Source organism: Hemicordylus capensis, chromosome 6 (genome assembly GCF_027244095.1).
Source record: "Hemicordylus capensis ecotype Gifberg chromosome 6, rHemCap1.1.pri, whole genome shotgun sequence".
In the NCBI taxonomy this organism is placed as follows: Eukaryota; Metazoa; Chordata; class Lepidosauria; order Squamata; family Cordylidae; genus Hemicordylus; species Hemicordylus capensis.
The window spans coordinates 4174897-4189971 of record NC_069662.1 but is presented as its reverse complement, the minus strand read 5'-3'; the positions used below and the strand labels follow the sequence as shown (position 1 = coordinate 4189971).

The following is a 15075-nucleotide window of genomic DNA, read 5'->3' as shown; positions in this document are numbered from 1 at the left end:
TCATGCTAACCACCACCTTAAAAAGCACATTTTGTAGTGTTAAATCAGATGATGTAAATTGTGGGTGAATCAGATTGGAAACTGGCATGAGTGGTTCTATGGTGTAATGGTTAGCACTCTGGACTCTGAATCCAGCGATCTGAGTTCAAATCTCAGTAGAACCTCCCTTTTTCTTTTTTGTGCAACACTGCCCAAACTTTTCTGGAAAATAACCACATTTCATAAGCACTTCATTTCTGACTTATCTCATGAATACTTTTGTATGGATACATAATGTCAGAAATAAGAGTATCAGAAATTAATAGTCTGAATAGTTAACATCTTTATAAGGTTGGTGAATTTCAACTGTAACAAAATAAATCTGAACACAGAACAGGAAAAAAAGGTTATTTCATTCCATCCTTTACCAGAGCAGTAGTTAATTAGTGCCTTATCTCAGAATAATTGAGAACATCCATGAAGGGAAATGCAAGTTTCCAAATAGCAATTAACCAAAATACATGAATACAATCAATATTTATATGACCAAAATTACATATCACTTTTCAGCAAATATCCCCAAAGCAGTTTTCATAGATATGAATAAATGAAATGGCTCCCTGTCCCCAAAGGGCATACAACCTAAAAAGAAACATAAAATAGACACCAGCAACAGCCACTGGAGGAATGCTGTGCTGGGGATGGAGAGGACCAGTTGCTCTCCCCCTGCTACAGAAAGAGACTCGCCACTTTTAAAAGGCGCCTCTTTGCTCAGCAGGGAAATGACCTGACTAGCAAGCTAGAGGTTGCTGGTTCAAATCCCCGCTGGTGAAACATCTATATTGGGCAACAGCGATATAGGAAGATGCTGAAAGGCATCGCCTCACACTGTGCAGGAGATGGCAATGGTCAACTCCTCCTGTATTTTACCAAAGACAACCACAGGGCTCTGACTCGACGGCACACTTTACCTTTGCTCAGTTAGCAGAGGACCTGTATTCACCATACATCTCATCGTTGGGGAATCAGACGAGGATACTGACCACTGTACTAAAAAGGAAATGTAACTGGACAAATGAGCAGGTTGCAAAACTAATGCTTTGAAAGTCTAGTATTACTTAGAGATATGGAGAACACAGGCAGACTCTGGAACATCCAGCCTTTGATGCAGGAGACTGATCCTTGATAGTAAGAACAGGCCTCTGGGACAGGTTCTGCCCTGGCCCAGAGTGCAATTTGAGGTCTGAGATTCTGTAGGAGTACTCATAATTTTCTAGAGGGGAGCCCTGTTAGTCTGTTGTAGCAAGACAAGAATCTTGTGCCACCTTAAAATGCCATGATACAGTTTTTGCAACCTAAGCTCTACCTTACACTGACATCAGTTCCTAGGGAAGCGGTGGATGAACTGAACCGGGGGCGGCAGGTGGTAATAAGCTGGATGTGGGCTAGCAAACTGAGGCTAGATCCAGACAATATGGAAGTGCTGTTGGTCCGTAGAAAAGCCAATCGGGATTGGGTCTGGATGGAGTTGTACTCCCCTTGAAAGAGCAAGTGCGCAGCTTGGGGATACTGCTGGGTATGTCTCTGCTTTTGGATGCTCAGGTGGAGGTGGAGGTGGAGGTGGTGGCCAGGAGTGCCTTTGCACAGCTTCACCAAGTGCACCAGCTGCAGCCTTTTCTAGAGAAGGAAGATCTGGCCGCGATTACTCATGCCTTAGTCACATCATGGCTGGATTACTGCAATGTGTTCTACGTGGGGCTGCCCTTGAAAAATATTGGGAAACTTCAGTGGGTGCAAACTGCAGCTGCCAGGGTTCTCTTCTGGAACTGCTCGTTCAGAGCATAATACACTGATTCTGAAAGAGGGGCACTGGTTGCCAATTTCTTTCCGGATCCAAATCAAGGTGCTGGTTATTACGTTTAAAGCCCTTACTGGTTTGGGCTCTGGATCCCTGAGGGACTGGCTGCTCCCAAGGGTTTCTGCCTGCCCAACAAGATCATCAGAGGGGCCTTGGCTCTGTGTGTCGATGTTGACAGAGGCCAAATTGTGCACACGGGACTGGGCCTTCTCTATTGTTGCCCCCAGGCTTTGGAATGCTCTCCCAGTTAATGTTTGCTCTCTAACATCTGTGGCTGCTTTTAAAATGCAATTAAATACCTTTTTATTTACTCAGGTTTTTACCTCTTAAAGGCTGCTGGGTTTCTCAGCTTTTTTCTGTTTATCTTTTTTATTTTTATTTTTTGGTGTGTTTATGGTTTTTAATGTTGATTTTAAAGTTTTAAATGTAACTTTTATGGATTTTTATTCTATTTTAACGTTTGTAAACTGCTTTGAGATACATTATGAAAGGTGGTATAAAAATTGAAAAATAAATAAATAAAATAAGTCTCTTAGTCTAAGGTCCCAGAATACTATACAATATGTTCGTAGTAGTAGTGGAATATAAACAAGTTTTGTTCAGATAAGGCTCAGATGCTCTAAATCTCCTAAAGTCTGCGGATCTGCTGCTCCAGTCTGGCTGGAGCTGTTTCCCCCATCTTTACGAATTTCGGCTAACTTCAAACACTAAAAGAAGCGTAAGGAACAATTTTATTCATTTCTATGTTGGGTGAATGTATTCTAAGCACGGTGATTGGACAGTTTCTCTTTCCTGTTCATTGGTTGATTAAAAAGAGCGCGAAGCGGTGGGCTTCTAGTTTTCCCTCTGGTCCGCATAGACTGTATAAAATGTCTGCTGTGCCCCAGACAAACATCTTCAATTTCTGGAAAGTGTTGGCGGAGTTGTTATCGAGATGTCTGGTCGCGGTAAAGGAGGCAAGGGCTTGGGGAAAGGAGGCGCTAAGAGGCACAGGAAGGTGCTTCGTGATAACATCCAGGGAATCACCAAGCCTGCAATTCGCCGTCTGGCCCGCCGTGGTGGAGTGAAGCGTATCTCTGGGCTGATTTATGAAGAGACTCGTGGTGTCTTGAAGGTTTTTCTGGAAAACGTGATTCGTGATGCTGTAACTTACACGGAGCATGCAAAGCGAAAGACCGTAACTGCCATGGATGTGGTGTACGCTCTGAAGCGCCAAGGCCGCACTCTTTATGGATTTGGAGGCTAAACTTTAAATTGATAGTTGTAATAAACAGAAAAAGGCCCTTTTAAGGGCCACCCACTTTTCCACAGAAAGAGCTGTCTCTGTATTTTGTCTTATCGCTTAGAAAGAAAGTACGTTTGTATTATAGTTCGGTTTGCAGCTGTAGTGTGTCTAATAGAAACAATGTAACAGGACCCGTTTCCGTCCTGCTATCTTATGTCAAATGAAAAAATTAAAAAATAGCTTAGGTAATACTTCCATATATAAACACGCTAGTTTAATCAACTCAGTTTAAAATTTTACGGTTCTTTAGTTATTTTTCCAATGCTTTCAATACTACTACGATGCTTGAGTCACTGAGTTCCGTGGTTGGGGATGTAGCTCAGTGGTAGAGCGCATGCTTTGCATGTATGAGGCCCCGGGTTCGATCCCCGGCATCTCCAGTAATTTTATGTTCTGCGGGGACAGAACTATTGTAAAAATCAATTGTTTCTGTGGTGGTGTAGTCTGGTGTTTCTTTCTGAAAGCACAGATAAAGTACATCATTCTCTCAAGATGTGTACAGTACTTTAAAAACTAATTCTGCGCTTAACTGCGAAAGTACTTCAACGATCACTTGTGATGAGACAAAATTACATCTTAGAGATTGAAAACATCACTTTTCTGCAGACATCGAATGCGGAAGCGGGGGTTAAAATTTCAAAAAGCAATTTACCGCGCGTTTTTTAAAAATAAAAATTAGTAGCATTTGCACCTTATTTCTCTCAGCCTCTGAAGTGAACGCAGAAACGGAAGGCATTTTAAAGACTAAACGGGGAACGAAGAACGAAAAATGGGAAACCTCATTCCCTTTCAGGGTTATAATATCCCATTTCTCAACATGCCACGGAGTGGTTCTGACACGTGTCTTATATTTATTTTTATGTAACATTTTTATACCGCCCAAAACTTGGGGTACAACTTAGAGCCCCCAAAACCTATATGCAAAGCTACATGCATTTAACTTCGTATATAGGTATTCCGTGAATAAATACATTAATTAAAGGTCTTATCACGGTATTACAGTACCGCTGCTATTTGTATGTTTCTGTTCTCTAATGAATCAATGCAGTTTTCTGCACTTAATTTCGTCCGTAGCTTCATAGCGCCAATATGATTGAAAAAGGACTTAAAAAAACAACTTAGTACTCAAGATAGTGACAGCTCAGTCTGACTTCAGTGGGGCTTACTCTCAAGTAAATCTATACAGGATTGCAGCCTTGTCTCAAATCCAACCAATAGGGAGGTTACGTTCTAAGCAAGGATGCATTTTTCTGGCCAATAGGAGTGCAATATTTGAATTTCCCTTGGTCTTTCTAATAGGAAGACGTCAGTCCTTTCAATAGCCAATGAGGAAGTAAGTCCGAAAGCCTATGATTTGCATTGAAGCCGCTATATATACAAGGGGACTCTGCTTCCTCAATATCGCAGTATTTTATCTGTTTCCGGCATCGCAAGCGACTGCTCAAAATGCCTGAGCCCGCTAAGTCTGCTCCGGTCCCCAAAAAGGGGTCGAAGAAGGCCATCACCAAGACCCAGAAGAAGGGAGACAAGAAGCGTAAGAAGAGCAGGAAGGAGAGCTACTCTATCTACGTCTACAAGGTGCTGAAGCAAGTTCATCCGGACACCGGCATCTCTTCCAAGGCCATGAGCATCATGAACTCCTTCGTCAACGACATCTTCGAGCGCATCGCCGCCGAGGCCTCCCGCCTGGCCCACTACAACAAGCGCTCCACCATCACTTCCCGGGAGATCCAGACGGCCGTGCGCCTCTTGCTGCCGGGAGAATTGGCCAAGCACGCTGTGTCTGAAGGCACCAAGGCGGTCACCAAGTACACCAGCTCCAAGTAAACTGGGAAAGGAAAAAAGCCACTAAAATACAAAGGCTCTTTTAAGAGCCACCTACATCTGCTTTAAAAGAGCTGTGTACTTTAAAGCTTTTGCATCTACCGAATGTATGAATCTCTTGTTAGAGCCCTGTCTCAATCCAAATTGCATTTGCAAGTGGTTTAGCCTTGTGGTAAACCTTCAGCAAGGTTGTTCACTTCCCCCAACCTTAATCATACCTGCTTTAAAGTATTTTGACTGTAGTCTTGACCAGAGATGTTCCCTCTGCAGGTAATTCTAGCTTCAAAAATGCAGGGAAACGTGGTGAAATGCAGGGAAAAATTGAGGCAATGCAAGGAACTTTCGTTATAGTTCCTTTTCATTTTGTTCCTTTTTCTGACTAGAGGAGATAATGTTTCTCCTTTTGAGTGACTGACTAGATGTAATACTGTTGTGGACTACTTTCACCTTCATTTCCAAACTTCTGAGGCATGAGCAAGCCTCATATGATTGCATTTCCATGTATGTATCCGGTCTCTCTTGCATCTGGGTGAGTAGACTACGTATGTATAAGGAAGGGCATCAACAGCCTTTACTACAATTATGTCAAGGAACTTGAAGTATTGTTGTGTATTCCTAAAGTGCACACATACACGACTTCTTAAATATCTTATTTTGAAACGGAGTATATATAATTCTGCTACTGTGTTTTGCTGTGGGATGATGGGAAATGTGGCCTTTTGCTGAGTAAGAATCATTTTGAGATATTTTATTTATTAAATTTATATAACGCCCTCCAAAATTGCTCAGGGTGGTTCACAACATAAAAACAAAACAAATTAACAATTAAAATCAAACTATTAAAACACAGTAGTACCAATAAAACAGCTAAAAGGCCTAAAACAGTATAAAATTAAAACTATGTTTCTAAGATATGTCTTAGAAATAGCTGATGAATTTCTATTGCATATAATTTCCTGCAGGGAGTTTCAAAGGCAAATAAGGGAATTTCTGCTGCTGGGATGGAACTACACTGGTCTTGCCTATGGAGAATTAACGCTAACTACTTTTTAGGTAACAGAATTGTACTTAACTTAAAAAAAAAAACAACCCTCACCAATTATGCTTGTGGGTGTTAGTCGCTTCATAGGTATTACACCCATCCTGTGTCAGCTTCATGGGCTAGATTCAAGGTGCTGGTATTGACCTTTAAAGCCATACACGGCTTGGGGCCAGGGTACCTGTCGGACCATATTCACCCCTATGAATCTGCCAGGGCCCTCTGATCATCATCCCAGGACCTGCTCATAACCCCACCACTAACAGGGATCCAGTTGGAGGGGACTAGAGACAGAGCCTTTTCGGTTGTGGCTCCTCGGTTTTGGGACACCCTCCCTGAAGAGCTTCGCCATGCTCCTTCCATGTGTTTTAAAAAAAACATCTTAACACACCTTTTTAAGGAGGCTTTTTAATATCATTATTTTGTTATATCTGGTAGCTTCTTTAGCTTTTTATAATTTTCAGTTTTAATTTGAACCTAATTGTTTTTAATCTGACTTTTAAAAAATTTAATTTTATTACTTGTATCTGTGTCTATGTTATTGTTGTAAGCCGCCCCGAGCAGTATTGCACTGGAGGGGCAGGGTATAAATATTTTAAATAATAAAACAATAAATACATGCCACAAGTTTTAACTGTAATGTTTACATCTGCTCCACAAATGCAGAACCTTAAAACTGCTAGATCACAAGTGTTCAGCAATCATATCCAGTGCTATCTGAAAGCAGAGGAACTGTAAATGTTCTCACAAGATGGAAGCTTAGATCATTGCTCTGGGCTCCTTGGAGGAAGAGAGGGATATAAATGTAAATAATAATAAACTCAATCTCACCATTTTGATAGAGAGACTATCTCTCAAGCCTAAACCAGGGAGCAAAATCTGACACTGCTAAAAGTGCCATTAGATCAACCTGTATTTTAGAATCTATCACTTCTCTGACTCAGTCTAGAGCAGTGTGCTTCAAGCAGAGTAGGAACAGTGAGTTACTGTTAACCACTGATTAAGGATTACCAAGTAGGAGCCCCTAGCCCAGATCTACCCCCTGACACAATTTCATCTGGTCTTCTACAAATCCAAGGAGAGCTGACTTTTGGACTTACAATTTCTAAATAGTGTATCCAGTGTAAAATACTTCCTGTTGAGTTTAATTTTCTGGTTAGGAGTGCATTGCTACAGCTGCTCTAAAATTCTTTAAAGTTCTTTTAAAGCAGCAAAAGACAACTAGAAGTCAAACATTATGAATTGCCAATTAATTAATCAGGCCACTATTCCATCCACACCAGTATTGTCTACACTGACTGCCAGTCACTCTCCAAGGTTTCACACAAGCATTTCCCGGCCCCACCTGGAGATGCTGCCAAGGATTGAACCTGAGACCTTCTATAGCTAACAGTGCCCCCACCCAAATCCATACCAAGGCAGACCCTGCTTAGCAAAAGGAAAAATTATGCTTGCTATAAGGCCGGCTCTGAGACTGCACAACAGTTCCTTAAGAGAGAGGTGCATAACCTGAGGGAAAACCTGGTTACATTACAGCTTTACATTTTTCATGGCTGCGATTGTAAGCTTTTAAAAGTAGTGGCACCTTTAAATCTGTGGCCTAAGCTCATACTCAAAACCATTTTGGTGAAAATTGTAATGTAGAACACGAATAGATTTATAAATGTATATTCAGCACTTTCCCAAGAACATGTGGTGGCTCTTAAAAGAGCCTTTGGGGTTTTTGAGGCAAGAGCCCCTATCGGTTTGGGCAGATTTAAGCTCTCTCCCCACGGATGCGGCGGGCCAGCTGGATGTCTTTGGGCATGATGGTGACCCGCTTGGCGTGGATGGCGCAGAGGTTGGTATCCTCAAAGAGGCCCACCAAGTAAGCCTCGCTCGCCTCCTGCAGGGCCATCACGGCCGAGCTCTGGAAGCGCAGATCGGTCTTAAAGTCCTGGGCGATTTCACGCACCAGGCGCTGGAAGGGCAGCTTGCGGATCAGCAGCTCGGTGGACTTCTGGTAGCGGCGGATCTCGCGGAGAGCCACAGTGCCAGGGCGGTAGCGGTGAGGCTTCTTCACGCCGCCGGTGGCTGGAGCGCTCTTCCTGGCAGCCTTAGTAGCCAGCTGCTTACGAGGCGCCTTCCCACCGGTGGACTTACGAGCGGTCTGCTTAGTACGAGCCATCCTTCCCTGCAGAAAAACACAAGCACAACTCTGCCAGAAAAACTGCAAGCAACAGTTGTCGCAAGAAACCGCGGCGGCCTATTTATACCCTATTTCCTCTGTCGTGATTGGATGATAACAACAACCAATCACTATCCAGATTTGAATCATCCGCGCTGTGTAGGGATTGGACAGGATTTGCAGAATTACAATCTGGGTTCTTTTGTTAGCTTCCTCCTCTAGCTCTGCTAAGGTACTTTCCCCCTTAGAAGCTGGTTCATGAATATGCAAGCGTCAGGCGTTTCGCTATGAAACACTGCGACTCTAGAAACGGCATCCGCTAAAAAGTAGTATTGATTTCTCAGTAAAATCTATATAAGGTATGCAACATACTTAGGTTAAATATGCAACATACTTAGGATAATTATATAGTTAATGTCTACGACATATGAGGGGGGAAATGCTCAAAGTAGCCTCATTGAAATGAAAAGGACATTTTTCATTTCAATGGAGCTACTCTGAGTAGTTTTCACCATGTCAGCCAATAGGTTTTGCTTCCTGGATCATAAATTAATTCGTGAACAATAACCAAGAGTAAGACAACCAAAACATTTTTAAATATCCCGCGCTGCGACGGGATTGGCCAATAGTTAACGGCCCCTTTAATCCAATCAATACACCTTAATTAATATCCCCGCAGGAGGCTGCTAAGTAATGTAGGAATTTTAGAGCAAATTTTAGAACGCCTTTATAGGTGTACTGTAATTCTGTGAGTGTGAAACTCATGAACAAATTAAATTAACACGGACTTGAAAGGAAAAGAAGAGGGGAAAGACATGAAAAAGAAAAGGTAGCGTGGCCGAGCGGTCTAAGGCGCTGGATTAAGGCTCCAGTCTCTTCGGGGGCGTGGGTTCGAATCCCACCGCTGCCAAGTTGTCTTTTAAAAGAAAATGCTTAGTCTTGCTATTACTAACAGGCTGGAAATATATTTTAGGCGTAACTATCCTAAACACGCCTACTAAAGAACCATCTCCAGTGAGCTCGAGTAAGAGAGGATCTGACAAACTGGTACAGATGCTTTTTTTAAACAGGAAGAGAGGTACAGAAGTGGGGGAGCGAGAAAGCATGTTTGGGCAGTGGATTGGAGACAAACACCAGAAAAGCGCGAACGTCCATTTATTCTTCGCTTTCACGCAACGGCCAGAAGCTTCTAAGATGCTAGGCAGCAGCTCCCCTGATGTTTTCCTCTCTCCAGCAACTGTCAGAGGTAGATTGTCTCCGAATATGGAGGATCCGTTCAAGGAGCCAATGGCCATGGAGTAGATCTCTCTTCCTGCTCCTGAAAGCATTTCTCTAATCTCCATTTCCACATCCTGTGGGAGTGAGTTCCATACGGTAATTGTCTGAAGGACTGTCTTTTGTCTGTCCTGAATCTCCTGCCCATCCATTTCATTAAGTTCTAGTCCTATGAGACACCATCCGTCATTTTGCGATCTGCGGTCTTTTCCTTTAACCGCTGCTGTCTTTTGCTTTTAGTGGGTCCGAGAGCTAACGTTGCCTTGTAAAGACTGTAATCTAGCCTTTTAAACTGTGGTATGTAAACTGCTTCACATGGTACGATGAGATCTTCATACTTCAATGACCCAAGCAATAAATTACATCCGCAAAAAAAGGCATCTCCCCGTCGGGGAATCGAACCCCGGTCTCCCGCGTGACAGGCGGGGATACTTACCACTATACTAACGAGGAAGAAGCTGATCGCAGCTTTTCTCTGGAGCTATTTCTTGATAAAGTACCTCCAGCGTTTTCCGATTGCCTAGCAACTAACTGCAGAAAATCTTGATGGGAATATTCGTATACCTCTTCAGTGAACCTTCGCCCCCTCCCTCCCCTCTAGCAAAGGATAGCAGCCAGCAGTTCTGGCCGATTTGTGCACCACATCTTCCCCAATATCCTGAATATTATACATAAAGATGCATTTGTCTGCATATGTACAGCTCAGTTCCACTGTTTACTATGTGAAACCTGTTTGCATAAAGGTGCACCTCTAAATCAGGTTAGAAAATAACTTCTTTAATCAACGAGAAATCTAGTTTTGACATAAAGACAGTGATGTAGCTGTTAGTTTTCTGCGTTTCTGCAGAGTTGCTGCTTTTCATTTCCCCGAGTCTTGATTAAGGGCATAGGTGCTAATATGCAATTCTCCCCGGAATTTTTGTGTGAGCACAGCAGTGATCCAGTTGTCTATTTCAGTTGCGCTTTGCACTTTCATGCTGTGCCATCGTGCTTGCATTGTACGGTTGTTGATGTTTATACATCGTTTTAGTGTGCTCCGTTGCACAGTGTTTTTACCCAGCGTTATTGTTACACTGCATTGTGCTTTGGTCTAATGCTACTGTTTTCTTATTTATTAATCACGTTTGCATTCAAGTCTTCCTGTTGAAACTTACCAAAATATTCTGATTTTGTGAGTGGAAATTGTCATTCTGCTTGGACAGTAGCTGTCCGCTTCCCCGCAAAAAACTTAAGTGTCCCTTTATCTCTGGGTTACTATCACCAAGACCAGGCGATTCTGCTGGGTAGTTATTTCTGGAAAAAACTGGCAATTCCTGTAGCTTAACTCTTCATACCCTCAAGAAATTCAGGCTTGATCTTTTGGACACCCAACTGGGAAAGTGCAACCGCACATTTTGCAAAAATCAGAAGTTTCCAGTCGGAGCCTGGCACCCAGCCGTTCTCCAGCAGATATATGTCTCGTCCACGCAGCGGTTTCTCGCCCCCGGGCCTCCAGAAACCCGGGCCGGAAAAAACACACACTCTCCTTATCGATTCTCTCCCAGGATGGCAGGAATCCTGAAGAGGACTTTGATTAATTTGCTCTTTTGTGTAGATTAAGAAACACAAATCTACAAACGCCTGGAGCCGAGTCGGGGTTCGCAGAAAGTCGCTCCCGGAATGCACCAATCAGAGCGCAGCTCCTCTCCTATAAATAGCAGGCTCGCGTCCTGGCGAGGTTCATTCAGGTTCGTTATAATTTGTAGGCGAAGGAAGGTGGTGTAGCTTAGAGAATGGCTGAGATGGCGCCTCTTGCCGCCGCGGTTGTGGAACCAGCGGCCAAAGCTCCCGCCAAGAAAGCGGCGGCCGCTCCCAAAGCTCGCAAGCCCTCCGGCCCCAGCGTGACGGAGCTGCTGACCCAGGCGGTGTCCGCCTCCAAGGACCGCGGCGGGGTCTCTCTGGCGGCCCTCAAGAAGTCGCTGGCGGCTGCGGGCTACGATGTGGAGAAAAACAACAGCCGCATCAAGCTGGGGCTCAAGAGCCTGGTGACCAAGGGGACTCTGGTGCAGACCAAGGGCACGGGCGCCTCGGGCTCCTTCAAGCTGAACAAGAAGCAGGCGGAGACCAAAGACAAGGCGGCCAAGAAGAAGCCGGCTGCTGCTACCGCCGCCGCCAAGAGCAAGAAGCCCGCCGCCAAGAAAGTGAAGAAGGCGGTGGGAGCCAAGAAAGTGGCTAAGAAGCCATCCTCTGCCGGAGTCAAGAAGGCGGCCAAGAGTCCCAAGAAGGCGAAGATCACCAAGCCTAAGAAGACGACGAAGAGCCCTGCCAAGACTCTGAAGCCCAAGCCGAAAGCCAAGCCCAAGGCTTCCAAAGTGAAGCTCGCCCCTAAAAAGAAGTGAGGCTTCTCCGCGTGAAGCAGCTTCCTCTAACCCAACGGCTCTTTTAAGAGCCACCCAAGAGTTCCTCGAAAGAGCCGAGTTCACTTTCCTCGCCCCGTATTGAAACCTGAACGTGGTGCTACTTGCGGAAATAGGTTGGAAAGGGGGAATCTCAACGTGGAAGCCAAGTCTCCACACTATAGCATCGCACCCCAGTAAGGCACAGGTAGACTTCTGAGAGTAATGGGTTCGAATCCCCCCTGCACAATGCATCATTTCCACCCGTGGCTTAATTAGCGTACCTAATTAGATGGGCCTCCCTGTGTCAGACCAGTCACATCAATTGCAAGAAACGTACAGGCTGCCGTATATTTCGGTTCCTCGTAGATGGACACCTGTTTTTGCTTGAAATCAGTCCCTCTAATGTCAGTTTACTATTCTGATTACTTAAAAAAAATTAGCGGGATGAAAGGGATTCGAATTCATAACTTCAAAGCTCAATTGAACAAACAGACATTTTAACCACTCGGGTATTTCATTGTATTATTTGGTTTCTACCTGCTTTTCTCTTGAGTTTTTCCAGAGTGGGAGGTTGTACCCTTCTTCCCCCACTTTAACAATCAAAGCCCGTAAAAGAATTGTCTATATTTTTATGTTCACTCATTTAAACTCCTATTATTTTTGCCATCCATGAGGCTGGTATAAACGTGGCCATTTCCTGCTTGATGTTTCTCTCCCTTTTCTCTGTTCTCAGATGCTGAGTGTATCTTTTTCATTTCGATTTATTCAGTTTCTCTTACTTTGCACTAAACGCGGGCTTTCTGCCTCATCATCCCCTTACCATCTACGCTTCGGATCAGTCTCTGGAAAAAAGTTCATAACTTTAAAAAGAACACCTATTTTCTGTCCTAATTGACTTATTGTTTATTTCCTTGAAGAGGAGTATGGTTTAAAAACTTGCATCCTTCAATCCTCAAAATTATTTCGTCCAGACAAAGTTAGCGCTGGTGTCTGGAAGTCAAACTTACTCAGCTACACAGACATTAAACTGTGCGGAGCAGAAGTTGAGCTATTATGATTAAAGGGTCTCATTAATATTGCTCCAGAGAAGTACTTCTGCTGAGAAGCGGGATCGAACCAACAACCTTCTGATCTATAGTCTAACACGTTCCCAACTGTGCTGTTTGGACTAATTATTCCTTTGATATTAATTCTATTGAAAGAAATACTATTTTCAATCACCACTATCAATTTTGATTATCAGTTTACATAGAAAGTCGCCTTTCCCTAAAACATATCATTTGAAAAACAGATGCATTCAATTCAAAGACATAAAATTAAAATTATTTTGCATTGGCCGGGAATCGAACCCGGGCCTCCCGCGTGGCAGGCGAGAATTCTACCACTGAACCACCAATGCTTTGCTGCTATAGCTCATATGTGTTGATCTAATATGGCAATTGTGATTAAATTCGCTTTCCAAAAAGTTGAGTATTTATCATTCTGATGAGAAGACTTTCCTAATCCTGCTTCAGTTTACAGCTCTCACTTTTCAGGAAGCAGAGAATCAATCTCTACCTCAAGAATCAAACGCTAACCAAGGATTTGCATAGTGCCGTTGGAATTGCACAGGTTTGCAATTGCCTTGCAGCTATACAGTGCTTCGGCTGAAACTGAAATTCTCCAGAGTGGGGATCCAGTAGCATTCCCTCACGCTGCAATCCTAATCGCAGAGAAGAGTGATTGATTGCCCCTTAGGCAAGAGCACTCTGCACGTGCTTAAAGGTACTGGTTTCTTTAGGCGCACTTTCCAGTTACCCTCACCCACTTCAAGTCTGTCAAGTCCCGTTGCTGTTACTGCTCTCAGTTCCAGAAATTCGAATAGAAACTTTGGCTGCTTTCTAAACAGCAACTTTCTTACGGAAGAAGTTGGGGGCGGCGGGGGGGGAGGCGATGGAACCCTGAAGCTAACCCACCTAAAACTTCGAAAGGGGATTAGGCGAATTTATGGAGAAAGAGGGCTCTATCATTGGTATTAGGCATGAAGGTCGCGTGGAACTTCCATGCGCAGGGGCAGTGTACCACTGAAAAACAGATACTGGCGTCGAGCAGTAAGGGAGGGCCCTTCTTGGAGCACTTTAAACGCGTACCCTCTTTTATATGTCTATTGCTTTTATCTGTTCGTAGTGATGATGAAGTCTTGCATGAAACTATTGGGTCAAGGCAGAATATCGCTGACTGGCCAAAACGCTTTAGATTTAAGGCTTTGGTCGCACTACTGTCTCCGGTGGATTGGAAGGGACCGCATGCTGAGAGTGGAGGGGAAGGATAGGGATTATTCCCACGCCCCACCATTCCACCTTGCAAAAAGGGCAAAAGGTTCCACCGAGATTTGAACTCGGATCGCTGGATTCAAAGTCCAGAGTGCTAACCATTACACCATGGAACCCAGGACGCCCTTTGCTTCATACCGTGTCATTTTGTCCTGAGCTAATTACAGACTCAACGCTCTCTAGCATAAGCGTGCTTTGCCTTCCCTTGGGACTGCACTGCAGAAAGTCAAAAGGATCGAAGAGAAGGGGGAGAAGCAAGCAGGCGCTGGCTGAGCTGTCTAGCACAGCCATGGCTTTATTTAAGTCCATTTCATAGGAGGGGTTGATAAAGAGGACTAGCGTCATGAGACGGCAGAAGGGTTCTCCACTGCTCGGTTCAGTGCCCTTCTGCTTTCTTCTCTGGTTGCTTATCAGCACTGGGGCGTGGGAGGGGGGGATGCTTCAGAAGGGCTTGGAGAAGCTGCTGCAGCTGCGGGAGGAAGGCAATATTTCCCCTACTGAAGCGGAAGGGAGAAAGTTTTCCGCCTTTGGTGGACAGCCTTTACCCGGGAGATGGCCATATCCAGCCACATGGAGGCAGATCTGCCTTGCTGCACTGGAAGTCCAGCTAGGCAGGTTCACCTCCTCAGCTCAGGGACATCACAGCCCTTCCCCTTGGGTTGAGCAGCTGGTCCTCCTAATTACGACTTCTATGTCATCAGCCAGCTGAGGATGGTACTTTACAAACAGGAAATGTCCCTGCACTGAGGCACTTAGAACAAGCTAAAATGGAATACAGGGGAGATAACAGAAGGGGATTAAAGTAAAAAAGGGAAAGTGCATGCATTTATTCAATTTACTTAGAGGTATCCTGTTCCTGAACAATGCCACCCCCACCCCACCCCCGGCCCCCACAACTCTCTCACTGGCTATTAGCCCAGAGAGGTGGGCTTCTCCATTCTTCATGTTTATTTGGACA

General features: G+C 44.3%; 4 protein-coding genes and 6 non-coding genes across 10 annotated transcripts; 6 read left to right on the top strand and 4 right to left on the bottom strand.

The window, feature by feature from the left end:
* The first annotated feature begins 92 nt into the window (after positions 1 to 92).
* TRNAQ-CUG (transfer RNA glutamine (anticodon CUG)) lies at positions 93 to 164 on the top strand. The gene has a single exon. It is a non-coding gene; the product is annotated as a tRNA-Gln (tRNA).
* A 2561-nt stretch (positions 165 to 2725) lies between these two features.
* LOC128328715 (histone H4) lies at positions 2726 to 3151 on the top strand. The gene has a single exon (XM_053258740.1). It carries the CDS (start codon positions 2772 to 2774, stop codon positions 3081 to 3083), a length of 312 nt encoding a protein of 103 aa, XP_053114715.1. The 5' UTR covers positions 2726 to 2771; the 3' UTR covers positions 3084 to 3151.
* Positions 3152 to 3430: 279 nt separating this feature from the next.
* Positions 3431 to 3502, top strand: TRNAA-UGC (transfer RNA alanine (anticodon UGC)). Its single transcript has one exon. It is a non-coding gene; the product is annotated as a tRNA-Ala (tRNA).
* Positions 3503 to 4473: 971 nt separating this feature from the next.
* LOC128328848 (histone H2B 1/2/3/4/6-like) lies at positions 4474 to 6576 on the top strand. Its single transcript, XM_053258985.1, has one exon. It carries the CDS (start codon positions 4569 to 4571, stop codon positions 4947 to 4949), a length of 381 nt encoding a protein of 126 aa, XP_053114960.1. The 5' UTR covers positions 4474 to 4568; the 3' UTR covers positions 4950 to 6576.
* Positions 6577 to 7637: 1061 nt separating this feature from the next.
* LOC128331759 (histone H3) lies at positions 7638 to 8193 on the bottom strand. Its single transcript, XM_053265589.1, has one exon. It carries the CDS (start codon positions 8150 to 8152, stop codon positions 7742 to 7744), a length of 411 nt encoding a protein of 136 aa, XP_053121564.1. The 5' UTR covers positions 8153 to 8193; the 3' UTR covers positions 7638 to 7741.
* A 787-nt stretch (positions 8194 to 8980) lies between these two features.
* TRNAL-AAG (transfer RNA leucine (anticodon AAG)) lies at positions 8981 to 9062 on the top strand. Its single transcript has one exon. It is a non-coding gene; the product is annotated as a tRNA-Leu (tRNA).
* Positions 9063 to 9808: 746 nt separating this feature from the next.
* On the bottom strand, positions 9809 to 9880 carry TRNAD-GUC (transfer RNA aspartic acid (anticodon GUC)). The gene has a single exon. It is a non-coding gene; the product is annotated as a tRNA-Asp (tRNA).
* Positions 9881 to 11171: 1291 nt separating this feature from the next.
* LOC128330650 (histone H1-like) lies at positions 11172 to 12098 on the top strand. The gene has a single exon (XM_053263818.1). It carries the CDS (start codon positions 11200 to 11202, stop codon positions 11803 to 11805), a length of 606 nt encoding a protein of 201 aa, XP_053119793.1. The 5' UTR covers positions 11172 to 11199; the 3' UTR covers positions 11806 to 12098.
* A 1035-nt stretch (positions 12099 to 13133) lies between these two features.
* Positions 13134 to 13204, bottom strand: TRNAG-GCC (transfer RNA glycine (anticodon GCC)). Its single transcript has one exon. It is a non-coding gene; the product is annotated as a tRNA-Gly (tRNA).
* A 957-nt stretch (positions 13205 to 14161) lies between these two features.
* On the bottom strand, positions 14162 to 14233 carry TRNAQ-UUG (transfer RNA glutamine (anticodon UUG)). Its single transcript has one exon. It is a non-coding gene; the product is annotated as a tRNA-Gln (tRNA).
* Positions 14234 to 15075: the final 842 nt, after the last annotated feature.